Here is a 22,086-nt window from a genome sequence, read left to right as displayed (position 1 = left end):
TAAAAATACACACGTCGTGTTTGGCGCTGTATTCCATTTCACCTTGTGTTTAATAATCCATGCAGGCACGGAATATAGATGCCAAGTCCCACACGCTGGCCAAACTATCACACCGACAGGATGACTTATTTCACTTTGTGGGGCGTACATACAATGACTAAACTGTTGGCACTCTTTCTATTCCAAAAATTAAAAGCCTAAAATGGTCATCGAAGCACTTTGAAACTGACAAAATATGACAAAATAGACATACAGAAAATTTATTCAAAGTCAAGAATTGCTTGATTCTTGGGTGGTCTGACAAAATTATTTAAAAACAATCATGGAGCTGGCTTTAACACAGATGATGGTACCTTTCATTATTTTGGTCAATTACAAAGTGTCTCAGATTGGAAGTGTGACTTCAAATGGAATGTTTCAACTCCTCCAAAAAGGGTGCAACAATTTTGTCTAAGTGTGTGGTCGATGAAAATATCTGCAGAATCTGCAATGATTCTAATGATTTCACATAAATAATAAATAAATAAAATGAAAAATTAACACCCAATGTTTCTTGTTCCATTTTTCTAAAAGGAAGTCCAGGTTTGAGGGCAAAGTTTGCACGTACCACTTTATCTTCCTTCTGGTTGTCTGAGGACAGAAGGCTCCATTCAATATCCAGTGGCCCAGAATCCTCTGGGCCTAAACTGAACATGAATTCTAGTTTTACACTTTCACCGCTGGCTTTCTCAATGGATGTCGGCCCTGAGGATATTATCTCCAGTCCAATGGTCAAACCTGTCGGGAGACACAAACAGAGAATGAGGGCCAATAATTGCATACGGTGCAACAACAGCACAGGGTTATAAACAGTTAACCTGAGCAGAATTAGTTTGCAATAATTAGTTTTTTTCACGGAGAGAATCTGCAATGATTTGCACAACAGACAAAAAAGAGGGGCGGGGGGGGCTGAGCTGTCAAATGTTTTGGTTCCAAGAATGCTGCACTCATAAAATAACTATGACTACATCTCGTTGTAGCAGTGAAGTACCTCTTAAAATATGCATTATGTAAAACACAGCGAAACACACAGTAACGGAGCATAGCTTAACCAAGGGAAGGGGAAGAACCAATGCATGCTGGAGCCCTTCTTAAACTCGGCAGACTCTTCTGAAACACAAATTGACATCATTTCCTGCGGACATCACCTGGGCTAATATTCTCTATTCAATAAGAGATTTAAATACCAGCAAAGAGTGCATCGAGAATAAAAATTGTCACATGTTGTCTTAACACATTCAAAATCAGCAGACAGTCATCCACCCATGAGTCAGTGGGTGGTGGCTTTAAAAAAATTTTTTTTTAAAAAGCGAACCCACCACCGCTATATGCCAGTGCCGAATTGCACCGTCAATGAGTAACACTCATAATGTCAAAGACAAATTTACTGCAGACTTAAAAAAAAAAAAAAAAAAAAAAAGAGTTATAGTATTTTCTGAACTATAGGGTGTACGTAAAAGCATTAAAACTTCTCAAACGCCAACAGTGAGCTTTATATATGGATCAATATTCTTAATTCCTGGACATAGTATTTATAATATTCTGTAAATTGCTTTGTTACAACTGTAGCAGTTGTGCAAGCTCTATATAAACAAAGCTGTATTGTATTATATTACCTTTGGCGTAGCTCCATAGAGTGGAAGCATAACGCCACCACAGCCACTAGGATAGCTTCTATTCTACGCGCCTTACAATGCGGTGTGCCCTACATATGAAAACCGTTTTAAAATAAGTCATTCAATGAAGGCGCACCTCATATTCTAAAGCGTCCAATAGCGTGGAAAATACGGTAAATGGAAGTGTGCTTCATTATCCTTGCTGGATAAAAATAAAGTCATCATTTCAAGTCACATTTCCCGCTTATCGAGTTCCTACACAAAGACATGGAGATGGCTAATTGCGGAGGCAATTAAAGTGGTTGCAACAAGAGCCAAACCATGGAACGGTGAACTCTTCATTAACAGCAAAATCTGCATATTCCTTTGGAAGGTTTTCAATAATGAGGAGATTATTTCAGAGATTTTCACAAACACGAGCAAATCCAGCTTTGTACAACATCCTTTCAAAGACAATACTTGCAATACCTTCTCCCAAGCCATTGAAACACACCGCCTGGTTTATTAATGTGACAGACATAAGGGGGTGTGGGCAGCCCCCTTGGTTGTTTCAATCCCATTTACATAGCGTAGCATGTGCATGGTCAAGGTGACTGCCAACGTATCAAAAATGCAAATGTAATTCTGATCGCAATTATTCCTCTGAAGAAGCCTTAAAAAAAGGGCCTATTGCATAAAATAAGGTCCAAGGTCTTTGCTCTGCTGGTATGAACAGCGGCAGCTAAAGGTAGAGCTCTCTGCCTGATTTCACAATCAGCAGCTCAATTTCATGCTGGAACTGGGCCATATTTGCACAACTGAATTAAAATACGTGTACAGTCACAAGCACTGTTGCTGAGGCTTAGAGCCGTTGAGCATTTTCCACAAACATGCTTTTTACAACATAGCCATCGGTGCTCCAGCTGGCCGTTTGAACATTTTGACAGACTATCATGGACCCGAGCCGCTGCCTTTGGCCAAAGACAAGGAAAGCAATATGGAGAAAACTGTCACTCTCGCAATTGATTTAAAAAAAAACAAAACTTTACGAGACGGAATCTTGGTCATTTTTTTTTCAAAGGTGCGTGTAAAGCGGAGAAAAATGCATTCAGTGAACAAAACTACCATCAGTCTAATCTACCGGTAAATGAATCATAGCCCATGCAGGATTTGTCTAAAATTCAGTCCATTTTCGTCCACACAAATGTAAAAGCATGTCAACGCATGATATCATGTCAGCTTTGGCGGGTGGCCCGCAGGTGACAGCAGTGCCAGGGCAGAGGAACACAGACCGAGAGTATCGGTTGATTCCAAATTCAGTCCACACATGGGAAGTTATAAAGCTGTCAAATCCAGGTAGTGCAAGAACAGCCGCTACTACAGCGACGGTGCGAAATGCATATGACTTAGATTGAGTATGAATAACTACTGTAAACTGCAAGTACAGTGTGACACAGACTCGGAAAATTCAACCTTTGAATGTTGAATACGGGAAGCATAAAAATGAGTGATCGTAATTCCAAAAATCACCAAACACAACAACCCATTCAATTATCAAATGAACTGACAACTATTTTAATGGAGAAATCATTTGGAGACAGTGTCTCACTTAAAAGTGACCATATCCGCTGATATCTGCCTTGAAACATTATTTGTTTTTTTAAGTATTCCGTCACAGCCCTAAATTGTTCCTTTACGTACAACAAAAACATACGTTCGATATACCCCTTGCCTGCTACTCCGCAACACAATTTTTCAACTTTCAAATTCAATTGTCAAACATGACGCCTCAAGTACTTGTGCACTTGCAATGAATAATTTGCATCCGGTATTCAAAGCTTGAACAATATTTGCAAAATCTCAGATACTGGATTTGTCACTTATACAGCAAGTACGTCCCTTTAAATCCATCGAGGGAGCATCACTGATGTCTGAAAAATACCCTACACACAAATACTCAGAGAAAAAACATCTGTGACAGAATATATCAGGACTCAGCCTTCATTTCATATGTCATGCCTCAAAAGAAGTAAACTGACCTTTGCTTTATAACGTAATAAAACAGATTACGTCACTAGACTAGTGGTAAATCCAGCTGTTAAACAAACTTACACAGCAGTTAATTTCAGTTCAGGTTTGATACCATACGAAGATAATGTTTACGTCTCAACGCGGTAGGGAGGGGCAACACATGATTTGGGGCATCAATGGTGGCTAATAACAAGTCGACCCAAACTGTGCATGGCAGCATGTGTCTGTGTCAAACTCACCCCTGATTCGACTGCCCTGTAAATCCCAGCATGGTTACTGAGAGACCGGAAATGAGCAGAAGGAATTTGGGGTGTCAGCATGCCTCATTCAATACTCCCGCTTCCTCTCACCTACTTTCATCCAGCAATTGTGCCAACTCTCCGTCTCGTTATCCCTCCCTGCCCTCCAACTTGTGGAGTGACTAAGGAGACCTCCAATTCTCTCCGGTGTTACTGATTGCATCGCTGTTCGACCCCCCCTGCCACCTCCCACTCCCGCGCCTCTTTCCACCTTTGTCGGCATACAATGGGGAGTGAATCCTGTATCCTGGCAACCAAGTCCTCGGAGAAGGGTGGGTTGCTGTGTCGAGTGGGAACCGGCGTTCGGAGAAGGGAGGAGCCGGGGAGAGCTTGAGTGACAATGGGCAGCGCAAAACGTAGGTTTAGTCGGCAACGCTGTGGCAGGTTAAATGGAAAGGAGTTCAAATGTATCTGGCCCACCTTCAAAATATAATTGAAAATATACGAGATTTACATAAGCATTGGGCATGCGATCAGGAATTGCAATTGTGACTCGGAAGAAAATTTATCATCAATTTAATAATGGTTACATTCCTAATTTTGCAGGTAAATAGCTTTTTTTCATTTCGCCTCAAAGGTCTTTTGTGTGATGAGCAGCATAATGCTGCCAGGGGTTGTGCCATTAAAAAAAAAACTGTCATTGATTGTCCATTTTGTTTCCAACACGAAACTGTATAAATGCTGCTTTAAAGTATAACTAACTAAAAGGTTTTGAATTGGTGATGTAATTGGCAGTAGGAAACTACTTTCCTACAACAAATACAAGTGGATGAAACTACAATCGTGTGTGTGTGTGTGTGTTGCACATTGCAGCTTCAGCAGACACCGATGAAAGCCCGAAACCAGGACAGTCTAACAAGCAAACTTTTTGTGTGGCTCATCTTCTGGCCAGGCCAAAATGTTCTGGCAGAGGCCACCAAGGATCATAAAGCTCCCTTCTCCATCCTTTGACATGAAAGGGCATGAGTGTGAAACTTCCATCCGAGCATTCGGGGGCCGGGGCTAAATATTTCAGGCTCACAGGAGTCGGGGTGCAGGTCAACAACAATGGGAACGGCCTTACCAACAGTGAAAGAGGTGACTGACAATGTAAAGTGATTGAGCTGCCTGAACCTTTCGGAATTGAAGGTGTTGTGCTGCTACTGGCAAGGGTTTGTTTGAAATAATGTGAGCTATACATAATGTATGATTGTGTAAAAAACAAACAAAAAACAATCCAAACATAGCCTTTAAATGAGAGTAAATATTTTCCTGAATAGCAAATAATGATGGAATAAATACGACATTTGTGATTCATGATTGTAAACTTGCAGTCTCGGGGCCAGTGGAACGAGTGAATTAAATAGCTTCGACACTCTCGCCATCACAAACAGTTAAGCCGGTCCCCTGTGACTGTGCCGGAGAGCACATCAATTATCTTGCTCACAAGCACAAGATAACTTCTTAACGTGCTTGCTGCTCAGAAGGAAGCCTCTGAATACTCGCCCAAGTGTACCCAGAGGAATTTAAAGCAATGTGTGCGCTCTGTGTGTTTTGGCATGACGTTTATTTAGTGTTGCACAGGGCTGGGAGTGTGGAACCATTATGATTGTGCTGTAATGCAGGCTGAAAGCTCTACTTAGCACACCGTGAAGCCATCAATTCCCCAGTGAGTATGACCTAAAGACTGTTTTGACATAACTGGACATTAAATGATAAAGGGGTGACAAATGGTACGCACTTTGTGGCACGGGGCATTTGACAGCTTTTAAAACGGGGCCCGTTGGCGATGTGTTGATGTTACTGCAGTGGACGTCCACAGAAGAGATTGTTGACTTGTATACACGCATTGACAAGCGCTAGATGAACTATGCAAGGTCTAGACTTACTTTCTGGAACAATTCATGACTACCCTGCAACTGCCGCTCTGATAAACTATCATCAGCTGGGATCGGCCCCGGTACACCGGCGACCATAGTGAGGATCAGTGGTTCGGAAAATGGATGGATGGATGCTTAAAAAAGCAGACACTTAATTATTATTCATGATTTTAAATGAGTGAAACTCCTACCATCCAGTGAGAAATAACTGGTGCTGAACAATACAACAGAGGAACTATTGTCAAGAGGGAAGGAGGTAATCGCAAAGAGGAGGGATTGCAATTCCCATTGGTGTTTATTTAATGTTCAGTAAATGAAAAACTGTCTGTATGTCTTAGCATGCTACCGTATGCTTTAAGCTGACGTGTTTTTAGCGTGCGCGCATGCATGCCGTATGTTTAAGCTGGCGTATGTTTTAACACTTTAAAACTGCGGCCAATAATACAGTGCGTTTTGTCTATGTGTAAAATACAGAAATAACACCCATTAATGAGACTGCGCCCAACCATACGGTGCGCCGAATGGTCATGAAAATACGGTACCTCAAGGGACATAACGAATCTGTACGTTATAACGATAGTTCGTCACCATTTCCAAAAAAATGGCTGCCAACTACGATGTATAATCCAGCATGAACATTTTTAGATGTTAAAAACATGACCGTGTAATAAGAGTATAAAAATTGTCAATTAGAAATACAATTTTTTTTTCTTATTTCTTCCCACAATATTGCTGCGGTAGACTGTAAATTTCCCCAGTGTGGGACAAATAAAGGATATCTTTAAATAAATATTTTATAGGACATTTAAAAAAACAACGTATTGTTACGACGTCATCTCTGAACACATTCAGTCAGCAAATGTTAACCGCAATAGGCCACTGCCAGCGCAGCCGACGAAGCCAATTGTCGATTCCCGTAGGCTCAGCTGAGACAGTTTGAGCCTTCACAGTGAGATTTGCTGCCGTTGACCAGACATGTTTTCAGACCATGCCTGTGCCTCCGTGAGTCATGGCGAGAAGTACAACAATTTACAGAGGCGATCGATAGTGTTGCCGAACAACGGAGGGGAATCCTGTGTTGTACATTTTGTTCATAAGCAAGGTCGCGGTGGCAGTTAGCTTCCCACAGTTCATCGTAATGCAGACCTTTTCACCATTTTATGAGAAAAATCTGGTCATTATAATGAAGTTTACATTAGGAAGGGGGCGGCCCGGTAGTCCAGTGGTTAGCACGTCGGCTTCAGAGTGCAGAGGTACCGGGTTCGATTCCAGCTCCGGCCTCCCTGTGTGGAGTTTGCATGTTCTCCCCGGGCCTGCGTGGGTTTTCTCCGGGTGCTCCGGTTTCCTCCCACATTCCAAAAATATGCATGGCAGGCTGATTGAACACTCTAAATTGTCCCTAGGTGTGAGTGTGAGCGTGGATGGTTGTTCGTCTATGTGTGCCCTGCGATTGGCTGGCAACCAATTTAGGGTGTCCCCCGCCTACTGCCCGGAGACGGCTGGAATGGGCTCCAGCACCCCCCGCGACCCTAGTGAGGTTCAAGCGGTACAGAAGATGAATGAATGATACATTAGGAAGGTGTTAGCCGTGACCAAAATCGGCAAATGAAAAATGAATTGCATGAAATCGGGATTTTGAAATGTGAACGTTACAGCGGTGAAAACGTAAGCAAGGAACATCGAAACAATGTTCAACTGTATGTGTGACACACTTTTTCTCTCTCTCTCTCTCTCACACTCGCGCACACACACACACACAGGCAATTTAAATGGAAGTTTTCTATAACGCGTAAATAATTGTTAGCCTAACAATTGTTCGAGAGATAACCACAGTGACCACAGTGCAGCAGGAGGCTCACAGAAAAGCCTGACATGTACACATCCATATGAATAGGGCTTTGTCTCAGATACGCGCACACACACTTAGTGACAATATGATGGCTGCCTGTGCAGTAAAGCTGATAGGCATGGCGCCAAGCCATAGAACAACACAGATAACATCCTCATGATGGGGGGGGGGGGGGGGGGGGGACTGGAAAAGTGACAATATACTCCTGGAGGAAATTAAACCAGAACAGGAGCAAATGGAACATAAAGATGCTGGATGTAAATTTGTCGATGGTCGAACATCGGGATGAGAATATACCGTACAACAGGGAATATCCACACCGTCAGCGATGGCGGAGAAGTATAAAATGATGTCCTCCAGATTTTGCAGGCGCAAACACAATTAGAGAGCATGTGAAAGTCGTTTGTATGACTTCAGAGTGGTGCAAAATAGATGTGTACACCACAAATAAATAGGCAGAGCTCCTAGTTCATGGATGACACCACTGGAGAGATGAGGCTTATAAAATACGATCATTTCAATTTAAAATAGCCACAAGGATAGCACAGCGGATTATGCAAGTGTGGCTTTTAAGGGATTCGGTCGGGCATTAAGTCGGTGGTAAAAGGGCAAAAAACACTATCAACTGTGTCTGCATTTACACAACGTGATTCAAGTGACATAATTATACTCAAGTGTCCAATCTGGATATGTGTCACATGAGGAAAAAAAACATGACATCAGATGCCCTCTTTCACAAGACGATTAAGAAAAAATCCAATATGAATAGGATATGATTTGATGCCACTCCAGTGTAAATAGATCCGATCAATCTGATAATTTGAGCCGGACCTTGAAATAGTCCAGTGCTAAGCAATCAGAACCGCAGTGAAATTCCAGCCTAAAACTTACCAACTTGCATGTAAAGCTATGAAAAGAGAAAACATGAAAGCCACAAAGCTCAATTGGGATGCAGTCATGGGGGTGTATCCTCATCTCTCCTGACACAGGGGTTTTTCTCTACATCAAGGGGGGATGGGGAGGGGGGGGGGGTACTATGCTGCTGCCTCTAAAATACTCCCATCCCCCAAAACAAATACAGTGGGCCTGATAAAGAGCGGGCCCCTACTGGTGCCCCAACACTATCTTTTGTCAGTGCCCCCAGAACACACTGCCAAGCGTGATCAGGATGCAGTGACACTGATCAAACACTCGGACTTAAATGCAGTACAGCAAAATCGACTTCATCCAGACTGATGATAGACTAAAACCAAATTGCTTTGGCGAGTCAAAATTCCATTCAAAATGGAGACTAAAGACTGAAAATTCCAGATCCAAGCACTCTTGATGCACCTATGTCAAAAAATAAGATCCGCGAGCGTGCACAGGGAGAGTTTAGTCACATATGACTCTGCGAACTCCCGTCCTGTGAAGTCAGAAACTTCCTCATACCTCACTCATACCGTCCAAAACGAATTGCCAACATTTAACAGCAGTGCCAGGTTCATTGCGAGAGCCAGCGACTCTCTCGTTGAACTTTAAAAAAGGTGTTTGAGAAAGTCTATTTAGTCATACAACGTAAACTTGAAACCCACTGGAAGAAAGTGGCAGACTAATGACGTACGACTAAACTGATCGAAGTAAAATGCCACATAGCAGACACTTGAAGTTAAGTGTGATACCTGTATTAACAAAATGGCCTCAATGACTTCAATGCTTCCTTCCATGTTGTGGGTTTTTTGGGGGGCATGATAAAATTCAGCTTGATAAAAAGTAATTGATTCAATTATTGGCCATTTCATCAATGAAATCTCTTGTACAGAAAATAAAAAGAATTACATTGTATATTTAAACAGAAGAGATACTTCATTTTCAAAACATTGCCAGTGCTAATGCTAGTAGTCAACGTAACATCTATTGACAGGCTAATAGAAATTGAGTTTCAGGAGTGATATTCCTTCAAATGACAAATTTTCAATGCATGAAATGCATTTTTGGGGGGTCTCAATTAGTTTGATTGCCAGCAACTGTTTTAAATGTACTTCTTGGGAATTAAGTGGAGCATTGACCCAAGCGTAGCGTGCCTACCAATCATGGCTCTTTAAGTCGGTCCACATGCTGAGAGCACTTTCCGTCTCAGGCAATCAACTCCCAAGTGTGAGTTGGAATTTGACTTTCTGGGTGTTGAATATGGCATCTGCAAAATACACTCAATATCATGTATAGACTTTACATTATATTTCATTATATTGCTCCACATCGACTACTTTTGTGTGTTCCACTTACACATCCTCAAGATGATGCGCCAGAAATTTCGTTGCCTCACAAATCCCAACCCAAAAAAGCGGGAAGTGTCAATGTTTGTTTTGCTTCGTGCATTTTATGGCCAAATCATTCTTCATTCAGAGGCAGGAAAACATTCACATGGTATCAATGAAACAATCTGTTTACTGCTGAAAGCCCCCGGAAAATATGGGCAGAGACAGTGAGTACTTTGTAATATCGGCTAAAGCGTCCATTCCTTTTCAAACATGTTTGTGGTATCCCTTCTTTTTAAAACGCTCTAATTCTGCCAAAAGCATTCCCACAAGCCAGAATGAAGAGATGCTGAGAATGTTTCGATACCGTCTGTCTCTTCCTGTCCTCTGTGTGAAGAGGGAGACACTCAAGCAGGACATCAAGATAAGAATGCCGCTGACAGATAAGATGGATAATCCCTTTTTGTCTTCTTGACATTTTATCTTGGCCCAGACGGACAGCCAAACCAGATCTTCCAGAACTGGAGTTTGCTTCATTCAGAGGTTCTTGAAGGCGAAAGTAGTAAACACACCTGGGTAATGAACCCTGTAGGACGCCACAGGCGAAGACTGTCAGTTGTTGTTACAGCTTAACTGAGGGCCCCCCCGGGTTTTATTCATGCCTCCAGCTCGCACACTCGGCGCAGACACAAGAAGGAGGTGCAAAACGAGAACGCCACATACAACGTTAAGTGACAAGATGCAATTGGGAACGTTAAAAATAACCCTGCTGAACTACTTAAGATATCCCCAAACAAAGTGGCAATCCAGTAAACCATGGCACACAAGGATAACATGTATTCTATGCACTTCTCAGATGCGCACAAGGTGATTTGTTTCAGAGAAATAAGGATGAGGAAGAGTCTGGAAAATGGAGATAAAAGCACTAAGTAAGCCCATTTTGATGGAGAACCCTGATCCTCGAAGTCTGTCATTTTAGCTTCACAACAAACTACCCGAGAGCAGACTTTTTCTAAATATAGAAATTCAGAATATTGCTCATCAACAGTAAATCAGAGATTCCACCCAATTCAAACTTTTATTTATATTCTGAATGGATGAAGTGGCTGGGGAAAGGGAACTCTTGGCTTCCCTAGCGTAGGCTGCTGTCTCGTAACCTGACCCCACCAGATAAGCGGAACAAAACAGATGAAGAGATGGAGATCATGGAGGGCAATCCTTCATTTTCAATGTCTGACAGATAAACAACGGTAATGCCAACATTACGACTGTCTGTTTTATGTGTTGTATTATTTTGTCATCATTTTATATTAAGTTTTATTTTGATGGCGGCGCGGGCACCCGCATCAGCTCCTCTTGTTGTCTGTTTAAGAGGGAGGAAATTTCATCTGCACTGTTATCTGTAGAAATTTACAGATCCAGCACATTTGACAATAAAGTTGTACTTGATACTTGATTACTACCTGCCACACAAGTTTCTTTCCAGGTGACTAACCAGAATCAAAATCAGTTTTTACTGGCCAAGTATGTACCCCCCCCCCCCACCCCCACCCCACACACACACAAGGAATTTGTTCACGATAGCATGAGGCACTGCAGCATTACAGCAAACAACCACGATCACAAAATATAAATTTAAAACATAAATACACACTTCCATTTCGGTGGAGAGTCATTGATAATGACATCTAGAATGTTGCAACTGTTCTGGAGTAGCGTAGCCTGAGGCTGCTGAAAGGCTTTTCTGAATCCGAAGCATGCAGAAAGTCTAAACGACTTCCAATTATTATCCATTTGTTCTTCTTAACGGCAATAAGAAACATCATTGTTTTCCATTTAGCCTCTCAATTATCAAACATGAATTCACTTTCGTGTGTCCTGTTGCACACTGAACGTTGGGAAGACGGACCGAGTCCGATGGCCAATAGCGGAATTTCTGCACATCAGAATAAGCATTTCAAACGTTTTTTTTTTGAGGCGGTGGAGAAGACAGGACATTTCTAAAGTAACATTGATGTTCCTTGAGAAATACTGTATGGCAAACACGAACAGCTAAGCATCAACCGGTAGGTGAAAATCTGACTGCACAGCAAAGCGCATGAGTTGCGTCAGTGGTGACGATGTTTCTGGGTCAACCCTTGCTGGTGGAAAATGCCGCTGCTTCGAAAGGCCAGTGTGGTTGATAGTTATTGTGAGTAATGACATCATCATTTATGATCAACAATCATTTGCAATTAAGGGCAACTTGAGCAAATGTGTTATTTCAGAAGGCACGGCAACTTTATTTATGCAGCACATTTCATATGCAAGGCACCTCAATGTGCTTCAGATGTTAAGAAGTGTGCATGAAAATGGACACCAGAAGAAGCTGTCCATTTCAAAAAGGTTGGCGGTGGTCCTTCCTTGTTGATCTATCTATCAAATGACTTGGACCAGAGAATGAACAATAGGTGTGAACTAACAAAGTGGCATCCTTAGGCGTTGTTGTCAGATAGCGACTTCTTCACAACTGCTGGTGCCTCAAGAACCACTGCAGCAGAATTGCAAACATTGTGCCCTCTCATTAGAACAGCAGCACTTTTTCGATATTGTGCAATGTGACAGTATCCAAAACAAGAATATCATAAAAATGTTTCCTGGTTTTAAAAAAAGTGATTCTCTCAACATTATGCCAATTTCACCAATGCACACAAGATGAAGTGTGCATTTAAATTGCTGTGGTTTGCACACAGTTTCATTGCAATTCCCATCTCAGGCTTCAAATCTACAGCTTCACTGGCACAAGTGCAAGGGAACATATTAATGCATGTTAATGATGATAGAGGAAGAGGAACGCCGCTAAATATGCTGTGGAGACCTGGTTGCAAAATAATCCCTGCAAATTTAAGTCAGACAACAGCTTGGCTTTCAAATCTGGAGTGGCTCCAAATGGGCAAAAAAAGCCCAAAAAAAACTAACGCACTAACACATGACGGAGAATCTCAATACATTTTTATTTCACTATTTCTGAAGGGCAGAAGCCGTTTATGTTCTACTGTTAAACATGAAACCATTCCAGGCAGCAGGCATGAGTCTTCCCCTATTTTAATTACGGTTACTTCTACTTCTATTGTTACTACTGTTAAGTCATCTCTGAATTGGCAGCAAACAAAGGGAGAAAGAAGAAGTTGCAAACTGTGGAAGAAGACGAAGAACAGGATGTGACGGAGAAGCGGACCAAAAAAAAAAAGTATATGCCAATCGCACATATGTTACGATACTATGAAATGTAGGATAAGGCAGTCGAGGTGACAGCAATATTTTTTCTCACCCACAATTTGGACTTGGGCATACGTTGGCTGGTATTTATTTATTTATGCCGTTACAAAATGATTGCCATATACGGAAGAGGATTAGGGCCAATGAAGAAAGAAAAAATAGCATGACTTTATAGCATGAAAAAATAAAGTGACTTTAAAGTCAGAATTCTGAGAATAAAGTCAGAATCTTGCCAACCTTATTTTTTCTTTCTTCATTGGCCCTAATCCTCTTCCGTAGCCATACATGCAAAATCGCTGTTGTTTTAATAATTAATAAATAAAACTGTGCAGCGCTGCCATGCACGAAAAATGTTTTGTCTTGGTACTACTTACGATTAATTAAGTGCAAAAATTGCATAAGGTTTATTTATTTATTTTTAATACATACGGGATTTTCTGACTGACTATCAAAACAGTCTACCTTGCTAATGTTGGGGGGTGGGGGGGCGCCGAGACTCCTGCGCGTTTTTAACAGGGTAGAATCTGTATCACACTTGGGTTAACGATGGGAAAGAGGCTGCTGAGTCACCTAATTACTGACCCCAATACTGCATATATTATAAAAGGCATGCGGCAGGGAAAAAGGATGGCCAGCCTTTTTAAAGACTTTCTTTTTTTGATTTGGAACAGCTTCTCGTGATTGATCCCTCCCGCGGCTGCCAAACATGAACTGGCATTTTTAACGTGGCCAATGGGGTCGCAGAATTCAGGCCTGCACACCTCGATGCTGAAAAGCTGACACATGCGCAGACCAAATAAGTGTTAGTTTGCTAAAAGGGTCAATAACTGCGATTGCGCCCGGGCCGTTTTTTAAATCGTCTATTGTGTTGAATAATGTACAATTACAGCCGAGCATCTGAAAAGAAAACGGACACAGCGTCAGGAGTCGCTGAGATGAACATTTGTTTTTGTTTTTAACGAAAAGAGATTTCAGACAGATAGTCGGCAAAAGGGGTCACAGAGATATCCGTCGGAAGGATAATGAACACAAACAAACCAACTGACGGTCAAACAAACGAAAAGGAAAGCCGACGCATCCAGATCTTGTGTGTCTCAACACTTTTGTCCACGGTGCTTGTCATGTGACTATGTGATTAAAACAAAATCCCACCAAGACAAATTAAGGGAGACTCAACAGACATTATTTGCCTTTCTCCGCGTTCACAGTGAACAATGTGTCATGCTTTTTAATGAGCTAGGTGCGCTAAAAACGTCTCCCTCAACAGCTGCTTTACCCGCTCCTCCACTCCTCCTCCTCTCAAACGCCCCACCCCACCCTGACCTTGTTCTAGCCACCCACTCAGAGGCACAATATTTTTCAAGATTAGACAAATAATTTAACTCTCATGTTCTTAGAAAGGAGAGCTTAGGTTTATTGCTGGCGGAGACGATGCAATTATCTTGCCGCAACTCCATTCTGAGAAGGTTCTGCCTGGACATTCACCAATAATGTGACATGAACGACAACACGTGAGGCTTGTCCGCAAAATAATTTGTACAAAGAGAGTTGGAACTCGCAGCAATAGATAGATAGGCTGTCAGAACACATTGTCAAGTCTGTAGCATATGATGTTTTCTCTCTCTCTCTCTAAAGCCTAGCCCCACTTTTTAAACGCGAGCATGACAGCTAAACTGACAGACAGGTTTGACTTTGAGATTGTACATAACTGTGCCAACACGTCCCTCATAGGTTCAGATTCACCTTATAAGAGTTAAAACACTTAGCGCCATGAAATCGCAAGACCACATCACAAAAAAATTGCCATTCAACACAATCAACCGAGTGTGTTATAAACTATAATGAGAATCTCAACAATCAGTGAGATCTGTGAAATTACAATTCCGAACCATAAATTCTGGACACACCGCCACTCTGCTAATGGACAGTAATTACTGTAAAAATGAGAGTTCGTACACACAGCTCACGTTTGGTTTTATTTATCAAGTAATATCAAACAACCGTGTATTTGTAGTTTTTAAGAACAATAAAATAAAATATTTCATGGAGAAGGGACTGAGCTAGCGGGAGGGGCAACATACATTTGTGTGGTTTTTTTTTAGAATAAAATAGAATTTTGTTGTATTGCAGCATGTAATTATATGGGATTAAATTTCCATCTTAAAAAAAACACCAAAAAAAAACATACCTAAAGGTCTTTCTGCGCTTCCTGGCTGTAAATATCTTCTATATATATATATTGCGCGTCGTCCCGCACGAGGTCTGTCCTTCCGTCTGTCCCTTTTCAAAACATACCTACTTCACCGCGCCGCTGCGCGCCACCAATGCGCCGCTCAGGCAGTGGCTCACTACGATCACGCGGGCATCTTAGCGAAAAAATGTTGTCTACCCACAAGCATTGCAATGAAATTGTTAGTTATTTAGTAGAGCTAAACATCTCTTTATTTTCGCGATAAGCAATGAAGATGAACAAAAAGTTGAACCAAGCAACAACACTTTTGTGGGCCGAAGGCCCACCTTACCAGCTTTCCGCAGGAACTAGTTGATGAGCCGCCCGGAGGGCGGCGAACCACCACCTTCCAGCCTTCCGCAGGAACTAGCTGATGAGCCGCCCGGAGGGCGGCGAACCAGCTAGTATATGTATAATACACTTTTTTTTTTCTTTTTTGCTGTTAACTTGGCTGCTGTCCGCCATGTTTTGTAGCATTGTAAGATAATGTACGGAATATGGCTGACATTGTGTACCTCATCTCTTTCTTTTTCTTGCAGCCTCTTCTTCAGTGGTTTGCGTCTTCTCTGTTTGCTTTTTGTTGCAGCGTGCACTCAGAGGGAGGCGCCGAAAAACAATGACACGTGCTAACCATTTTATCGCAGTTTAACAGAAACCCGCTTCACGCGTAGTGCATCGTGAGAAGTTGCAGTCAAGGTAGAAATTAGGGATGCCGATCAGCTAAAGCAAGATTTCAATGGGTTGTTTTTCACTATGAATTTAACTGGCATATTCGTAAAATACAAAATTTAGAAGAGTCCAGAAAGCGCTATCTGTGGGGGTTGGAGATGCTGACCATCAAGTGGCTAAGTGATGAATGTGCGATGCGGGTATACATCACCCTTGGAGAAGCGTGGCAAGATAACCGATGGACTCAGGGGTGGGATGAAGGGAGGGGGTGGGCTGGCACATTCAGCAATGCAATGACCTTGTGTAAACGGATATGTTACAAGGATAAGGGAGAAGGAAAAGTCATCCATTTTGACCCAGTTGTCCAAATATTAGAGGACTGAGACGTGTGATGTAAAATATTTTGTCAAATACTCACCGCTACTACATACGGCGCATTTGTTTTTTGAGCATCAACTAATGTGTGCCATGAAGATCACATGACCACAAAACTAATTACCAGATTTTAAAAAAATTATAACACTACATGGATAAACAATATTTCCGGCAGGGTGCTATAGCCTAGATGGCAGAAAACACAGGACTTGGATGTGCGTTGTATCTGTCAATGTCACACTGACAGCGAACAAGGAATTAAAGGCAAATCTTTCCAATATCTTCCCACAAGAATGCTTTGGCAGCATCCCAGAAGGAGGTTTTACTCCCAAACTGTCAGAACGGAATGGGCTATGAATACAGAATGGCTGCTCAGCCATTAACTGAACCAGGAAACAAGTACTACTATTAATCAATTCAATTAATTTTGTAGTAGGAAGCAATTTTGCTCACTGAATAAAACTGAAATGAAATGGAGGGGAAAGAGAGAAAGTGAAAAGGTAGTGTGGGGGCATGAACAGCAGGATTCCACATTCCCATATCGTTTAACAGGAGTTGGCACTGGGCTCATAAGGCACAAGCACGCTAAAATATTAAGGGCCAGGGACAGTGAATATTCATGCGGGATCGCCCCCATCCTCAGATTGTGGAGGCCAGTGCTCCCGAGTGTAATCTAATTCCACATGTTCCTGCTTCATTCTCAAGGACAGGGTGAGAGCGAGCAGCTGCTTCTGTGCAACCGGTTTCAGGAGGGAAGTAATAGCTGTGGACGGCTGGGTCGCGACCGCTGAATGTGACCTGAAGTCATTACGAGCTGTCGCGGGGCCAATGACAATGACGAAGGCTGTCATCTTCAGGCTTCGACCAATCTTTCTTGTCCCACCAATGAACCTCGATAGGCTCTATTACATTACAAATTCACCCTGTCATTTGAAAAAAAAAATGGCCAGTTATTCTGCTTCTAAAATAAATCCTGATCACACGCATTGCTACGTTAAGCTATTTGTAGAATCCACATCGTTCAGCGTTTCAAAATAACAGGGTTGTTTATTTCTAGTTAAACAGAAATGTGTATGTCAAGGAGAGTGACTTTGTGACAAACAACATGTATGCGCATACACAAAGTGCATTCACAGAATTGATGCGCGCCCGTGTGTGTGTGTGTGTGTGTGTGTGCGTGTTTTCAAAAGGTAACTAAGCAACCGGCTCTTGGCCACAACCTTCTGTTACACTCTTATCAGGTAACTGCACTCTCCACGCTAGCTTCGTTTCCTCAGGTTTCTGTTTCCCCCCAATGTCAGTGACATTGTTCTAGTATTGACCTAAAGAGCTAGTGGTCAACATGGTGGGGACAGCAAATACTGTCATAGGGGAAATGAAGGCCAGGTGTGTTTCAAAACGGTGGGAAGAAATGTCTCTTTGCATTAAGCGTAGGCACTGCTACTGATAGCACAGTAGATTCTGGGCGAGGTTACACCGGCAAAAGACAAAAATACAAAAAACACCAATTAACCATTTCAGGGACAGCGGTTACTACAGCGGATAGCTTTACAATACATTCTTATTTTAGAACACTTGGCCTCATTTAGGTCACAAGTGAGCTGAGTTTTTCTTTTTGTTGTTTTTGCTAAAAGCGTTATACATGCAAGCTAAAAGCAGTATACGTGCTAGCTAAAAGCAGTATACATGCTCGACTGGTTAGCAGATCACTGGGCACATTAAGGATAAAATTAGACCAGTATTAATCTTTCACACACACAATCGCAGCTATGGACAATGTGGAGGATTCAATCATCTGTCAATCTAATGTGCAAGTGTTTGTAAACATTTTTGGAAGGCAGCAGGTCCAACTGAAGAAAATCTACACATAAAAAGAGACACAAATACACGAAGTCCACACGGCAAGGCCTAAAGCTGATGAAGAAAATTTCGTGAAAAGTCCATCCCTAATAGCCATGATATTTCTGCAACTTTAATGGGGGGGAGGAGGATTGTTTCTTTTTCTAGTCCTGTGCAATGCATCCATGAAAGTGAAGAAAATAGAGCAGAAATGCACTTCCTTGTTATTTCATCATTAAAGAGCAGTTCACAGATATGATTTACTCCTAAAGACAAAACTGTCAAAAGAATGCTACCAGTCCGACAGATACTGTTCTTGACTGCTGAAGTGGAACGTTGCCCAAATGATGAGGCCACGCCGCCATTAGGGTGATAATGAGCCCAAACTAGCACGCACACATACAATGTGAGCCATCAGACAATAGAAGTGTAAAAAAATAAATAAACATTCATTGTTTTACACTCCATGCCCCAAAATCCATGATGGCTCTAACCCTAATAATTTCAATATACTCTATGTTCACAAGAGAACATAGTGAAACAAAAACACAATCCCGCTTCAGTTACTGTTTAGGGTGGGAGGAGTTTGTATTGTGAGTTTCAATGTAAATTCCAGGACATTAAACACACCCATGTACTTATCTGCAACACATTATGTGGTGCTAAAGCAATATATAGACAGACAGACAAAAACAAACAGGGTATGTAAGTTAACAATCACCAGTAAAATATTCAAACTTAAAAGACGTGCATTTATCAAAAATAAACTGTCCGAAATAAATACTGTGACTTTGATTTACTGGCTTTCATCAACAGTCTTGAGTAAAGCTCAGTGTCTCTCCTCTTTCATTTATAACTGCTTCAAACATCAAGGCATATAAGGTAAGCTAAGAAATATAAGAATACCTTTGTCTGACAATGGAGAAATTCCATGTTTTATGTTGTGTTCTGTTCCGTTCTATTTCTTTTTTATTTTATGTTTGATGTTCTGTAAAGCGCTTACAGCTGCAGCCGTTGTGAAAGAGCTATATAAATAAAAATAAGTATTCTAATGTATACCAAGTAGCCAATAACACCTGCGTCCAATGTTTTGTTCCACTATTTGCCAGAGCGAGTACTTTGAAGTTCTGAAACCAAAAGATTAAAACGCCCCTCCAGCCACTGTTAACCAGCCGAGGACACATAAGTGGATCGTTTACATTTTGCCATATTAAATTCATGATCTAAGTATAATACCTAATTCATTGAAAGTTGTTGAGACAATTCGACTCACGTGTCGTTGGACGCTTTTATTCTGCTACGTTAGCTTTGTAAAACTGACCTTGGATCAGAATTGGCCCCAGTTGTCCCTTTTCTTCTAAAATATTTTTACTATTATTATTTTATATCTATCCAATAAGTCCTGTGTACGCCTTACTTACTTTTGAAGGTCGTAAGAATACAACAAAGTTATCAGCACTTGAATTGATTTCACCAAAGCAAAGCAAGTGTCCAGTTTCTCGCCACCGGTTAGGCGTTCCAAAAACACGACGAGACTGACCACTCGCAGGGGAAAAACGCTTGTTGCCGGAAAAAATATCGTCGGAATCAAAGTAGCGTTTAATGGGGGAAAACTTACCCCCCAAAATGCTGAGGAACAAACAGCACAAGCAGGCGTTCGGTAGATCCATCCCCGTTGCAGTTTAGTTTCAGTCGAAGTCCTTTCCGCGAAACTTTGCTCAGGAAAACTTGTGGTGTGTTTGAGGGAAAGGCGGTAGCAGAGCTCTCGCCAAGCATCCAGACCAGTCCGCTCCTCCTCCTCTCTGCAGGTGCACAGGGAACCGCAGGGTGTCACGTGACCTACGGACAGTCTCAACTTGATACAGTGCCGCCACCTGGCGGTAGACGGCGTTATTGCGTTGTGCAATTGGAACGAAAAGAATTGTCCCCGAACACTTAAAACCCCTAAGAGGTAAAAACGTTTTTTTACACTTCCCAAGTTTCCAGATTCACGCAGGAGTATCCGTGCTACCGCATGTTTCCCGAGCAGTCATTTTTCTCGCTAATGTCACGATTTTACAGAAAACAGTTTCACAGACCGGGAATATTTGTCACCCTATCTGGCAACATTAGCCTGCTGGCACAGTATGTGGCCGTTAGGAGACTCTCACCAGCAATGATAGCCAAGAAGCTTTGATAATACAGTGCTCCTATTACATTTGTAAGCTTATGTTATATTATCATTTTATGTTTGAGCATCACATTATTTCATGTTAGCATACCTAAATTATATTCTGTTGTTTAATAATTGCGTAGACATTTTTTATGTTGATAAATTCTGATTGGCTGTTGAAGAGAAGCAGAAAGTGATTTGAATTACGCAGGTGGTGTGCTCGTTCATCCGTTCGTAGGTGCAGACGTTTTTTTTCTTTCTCCTTTTAATAAACTGCATTAAAGGAGTCCATCTCTCCATCTGCCATTCGTAAAGAGCCATCCACTGAAAAACAACGAACCCCTCAACTTACACATCTATGATTCTACCGGATATGCAGTTGGAAGTTTTTATATATCGGTATATGACTGCAGGGTGCAGCATTCGTATACATTTATATTATCACAGGCTGAAGTAGACAAGAGCAGGAATGTATATTGAACTTTTGAGTGCTGATTGGTCACTGTTTTCAGATACTAGTTCACAACAGAAAACGATAAGCCAAGCCAGGAAACAATATTGCAATGCTTACCCCCCTTCAATGATGTGGGCCTCTTTCTTTAAGGAGTGGTGGGAACTTGAAACTTCTTGGCTCATAGTGACGATAGAGATCCAAGTGATAATAGAGATGTAAGCGATGAAGGGCACAAAGCTTCTATATTAAGAGTTCAGGTTTCTATGGAGAGTTCTAAAAGAGACATGACATGCCTTCGTCCCTTCGTCTCATCATTCACCGCAACTCTACAATTAGTGACGCCGATGTGAGCAAAAAATTTTAAAAACCCCAAAAAGACAGATTTAAATGCAAACATCTACTGTACATTGCAACAGTTAGCTTGCCCTATTTTTGACAACACAACCCAGGTAACACAGCTTCTTGCACCCGGGCGCCAGCGTGTTGCGCGTGAATTTGGACTTACTCTATACGCCCTCGGCAGCCAGCAACAGAATGGTGACCTGAAAATTGGGACAGCACCGACAGCAACAAAAGCACACAGCCCCAGATTCTTTTGAAATTTCAGCCGCTGAAGCCAACTTCACCTTGGACCATGAATCTCGGTGGGCTGTTCAATAATGAGTGGACCCACAAGAAAATTCACATGAAAACTTCTATTTTAATTTTGACGTTGGTCAAAAGTCTATTCGTAATTAAATAAATTGATTACTTTCAAAATTAAATGTTTTTATTTGACTCCAATTCCAACATTTTTTTTACAATGAACATCATAAATCATAAGCCATCTCTCTAATTAATAGAATAGCGTACAATGAAAATAACATTTTCATCAGAAATTGACAACGCATAAAATACATGCGTTAAAAATTACTGTACAAAGAAGCAGGCTACTTCCTGCCTCATGGAGGATGTGGACTGAACTTGAATGGTCACCAGCCAATATATGGATAATTCCACAGAAGAGGGCCAGTCAAGTCCAGCAGAGATTCGAACCAAGGACTTCTCAAACAAAACAGTGAGCGTACCCTGTATTAATTTTCTGCAGACAAAACCTGATACGAGCTGTAAATGTAAGTGCGTCATTCGTCCAATAGATGGCAGCATGCACACTTGCTCTCTCTCCCTGTAAAGTAAACAATACTACACAAAATGTTAATA

The 22,086-nt window shown here is 41.7% G+C and overlaps 1 protein-coding gene and 1 long non-coding RNA gene across 2 annotated transcripts in view; one reads left to right on the top strand and one right to left on the bottom strand.

Moving 5' to 3' along the window:
- Window positions 1–20,082, bottom strand: part of cxadr (CXADR Ig-like cell adhesion molecule) — a 37,294-nt gene extending 17,212 nt beyond the window's left edge. The window contains exons 1-2 of the mRNA XM_052047946.1: window positions 19,899–20,082; window positions 608–777 (exon numbers count right to left, since the gene is read on the bottom strand). Of these exons, the coding sequence (XP_051903906.1) occupies window positions 608–777; window positions 19,899–19,950 (222 nt within the window). The 5' untranslated portion in view covers window positions 19,951–20,082. The remainder of the gene's footprint in view (window positions 1–607; window positions 778–19,898) is intronic.
- The window catches only part of LOC127588960 (uncharacterized), a 32,289-nt gene continuing 17,391 nt past the window's right edge, over window positions 7,189–22,086 (top strand). Inside the window, exon 1 of the long non-coding RNA XR_007959239.1 lies at window positions 7,189–7,226. This is a non-coding gene — a long non-coding RNA (uncharacterized LOC127588960). The remainder of the gene's footprint in view (window positions 7,227–22,086) is intronic.

The sequence above is a fragment of the Hippocampus zosterae genome, chromosome 16 (genome assembly GCF_025434085.1).
Source record: "Hippocampus zosterae strain Florida chromosome 16, ASM2543408v3, whole genome shotgun sequence".
Taxonomy (NCBI): domain Eukaryota; kingdom Metazoa; phylum Chordata; class Actinopteri; order Syngnathiformes; family Syngnathidae; genus Hippocampus; species Hippocampus zosterae.
The sequence above is the reverse complement of the archived record's forward strand: the minus strand, read 5'-3'. Positions and strand labels throughout refer to the sequence as shown.